Source organism: Gavialis gangeticus, unplaced genomic scaffold (genome assembly GCF_001723915.1).
Source record: "Gavialis gangeticus isolate Ggan-Ray unplaced genomic scaffold, GavGan_comp1, whole genome shotgun sequence".
Taxonomy (NCBI): Eukaryota; Metazoa; Chordata; order Crocodylia; family Gavialidae; genus Gavialis; species Gavialis gangeticus.
This window is the reverse complement of record NW_017729018.1, coordinates 13,613,569-13,615,685: the sequence shown is the minus strand read 5'-3', so window position 1 is coordinate 13,615,685 and position 2,117 is coordinate 13,613,569. Positions and strand designations below refer to the sequence as shown.

The 2,117-nt window shown below is 62.1% G+C and overlaps 1 protein-coding gene across 1 annotated transcript in view; it reads right to left on the bottom strand.

The window, feature by feature from the left end:
• Positions 1-865: 865 nt before the first annotated feature.
• NR2C2AP (nuclear receptor 2C2 associated protein) overlaps positions 866-2,117 on the bottom strand; it is a 7,098-nt gene continuing 5,846 nt past the window's right edge. Inside the window, exons 2-4 of the mRNA XM_019513173.1 lie at positions 2,009-2,114; positions 1,610-1,677; positions 866-1,347 (exon numbers count right to left, since the gene is read on the bottom strand). Coding sequence (XP_019368718.1) covers positions 1,231-1,347; positions 1,610-1,677; positions 2,009-2,114 — 291 coding nt within the window. The 3' untranslated portion in view covers positions 866-1,230. The remainder of the gene's footprint in view (positions 1,348-1,609; positions 1,678-2,008; positions 2,115-2,117) is intronic.

Below are 2,117 nucleotides of genomic sequence, written 5' to 3'. Positions count from 1 at the left end.
GATAGGGCAAAATTCTCAAGCAAATTACTGTAGTCATACTGTGGTTTTCTTGTTTTAAGCAAAATCTGTCTGCATTGTGCCCCCCCCCCCGGGCACTTGCACTTGCCCCAGCACCCACCATCTGCACTGGGACCTGGGCCAAGCCTCACTGCAGCCATCATGCATGCAAACCTGCGCGCTCCAAACCCCCAGCAGCCCAAGGGGTGCAAGCCTGGCTGGCTCCTGGCCCCTGCATCTCGCACTGCCTGGCTTCCTTGGGGGAGTTGAGACAGGGCTTCAGCCCAGAATGGGACGAACCTGGAATAGCAAATCTCCCCCTTGCGGGGGGTGCCCCAGCACCCAGTCTTCCAGCAGCCGCAGGAGGCAGCTCAGACGCTGCCCCTCGGCTGACTTAAGGCACCAAGATGCCTTTGGCTCCAGAGCCGTGAACTCGGGGGCTCTTGTATTTCCTACAACACTCGCACGGTGAATGTGCAGATCTGCTTTGGTCGTGTTACTGAGCTCAGGTGCTGCAGACACAGGCAGAGGGCTCAGCTCGCACCAGAGCCTGGCACGGATGGGCTGGGTAGCCAAGCATGGAGCTAGGCTCTCCAGAGCAGGCAGATCCCAGGGGGCTTCAGCAGAGGGTCCTGAGCCAGACAGATGGCAGCAGCAGCCAGGCGCCAGGCCAGGAAGCTCACGGCAGAACAGAGGCAGGATCAAACCCACCACCCAACCCAGCCCAGGGTCACCTGGTGCTCCTGAGCTCAGCACCCTTAGCCAGCTGCAGAAAGGTGAGTGGGAAGAACTAGCTGGGTCCAAGGCAGGCCTCAGGCGTCACTCAACAGGGGGCAGGGGGAGCAGTTTAAAAGAATCGGATGCTTTATTTTGAATCGCAAAACCTCTCGCTTGCCCAAGCTCAGAGCAGCCACGTGCGTTTATTCCACCATTAACAGGCGCTGCGTCTGGCAGAGGCCTCCACTGTGCATGCCCTTAATTCACAGATTTACCAGCAAGGGCCCGCATTAGGCTGGGATCCAGGGGTGGCGTGGTGCTCCCCGTGCCCCAGCCTACTGGGGTGCAGCAGGTCCTGCAACCCCTCCCTGGTCAGTCGCTCCTTGGTGAGATGCACTGGCTGAGCATCCCCGGTCTGCTCCAAGCTGCTGCGTTTCTAGTTCATTTGGGCCCCAGCGACCCGCCTGGCACAATAGTATGTAGGAGAGACCCACCCAGCGCAACCCCTTCCCCACATTATAGCTTCTCCCCAAGCACGCCGAGGTGATACACGACGATCCTCCCGAAGAAGTCCGTGGTCCTGGCAAAGGTGATTCTCAGCCTGTCCAGCGTAGCTCCCTGCACCGGGAAGCTGTAGGCAGAGCAGTAAAGGAAAAAACAGGGACAGAGGGATGCACAGATACAGTAACCCACCCAGTACCCCATATACCCTGGGGCAGCCACTGCCCAGGGAAGGGTGCTCCCACCCTCCTTTGCCACCGTGTAAGGAGGTAAAAATGGCCCTGTCCATGCCCCTCCTCGTGATTCTCCCCCCATTAGAGCTTGGCTGGGGGCGGGGGACAGGGCACGCACAGCCCTGGAGGTGTAGCCCAGCCCCAGTGAGACCAGAGGATATCTGCAGGGCGTGAACGTCGTCGGGGTAGAAATCCAGGATCTTCGCCAGCTCCTCACCCTTCCTGCAGCCTGGATGCCAACAGGAGAGAAGGGGACGGCTGCACTGGGGCCACCCTAGCACCAGCTCCCTGCCCCGGCACGGTGCTAGACAAAGGTCTGCCCCACGCAGGCCCAGCGCTGGACAAAGTGCTGCCCCCTCAGACACTTGGCACTCGCACCCGGGGAGCAGGAAGGGGATAGACATTGAAACCCCGGTTCAGGCTGGACTCATCCAGGCGCACGCTCAACGCGGCGCCAGGCCAGCGCCTCCGCGCCGCAGGAACCCACCGCCCGGCCCAGGCTTCGGGACCGGCCCGAGCTCCGACGGCAGGAGCGGGCGGCCCCGGGCCCCGGCTCTCACCTTCCAGCGTGCAGAGCCGGCAGGCGAAGCCGGCCTGGAACTGGAGCTGGAGCCGGGAAAGGCGGACGGGCTGCGGGAAGTCCAGCGCCGCCCACTGCGAGGAGCCCTG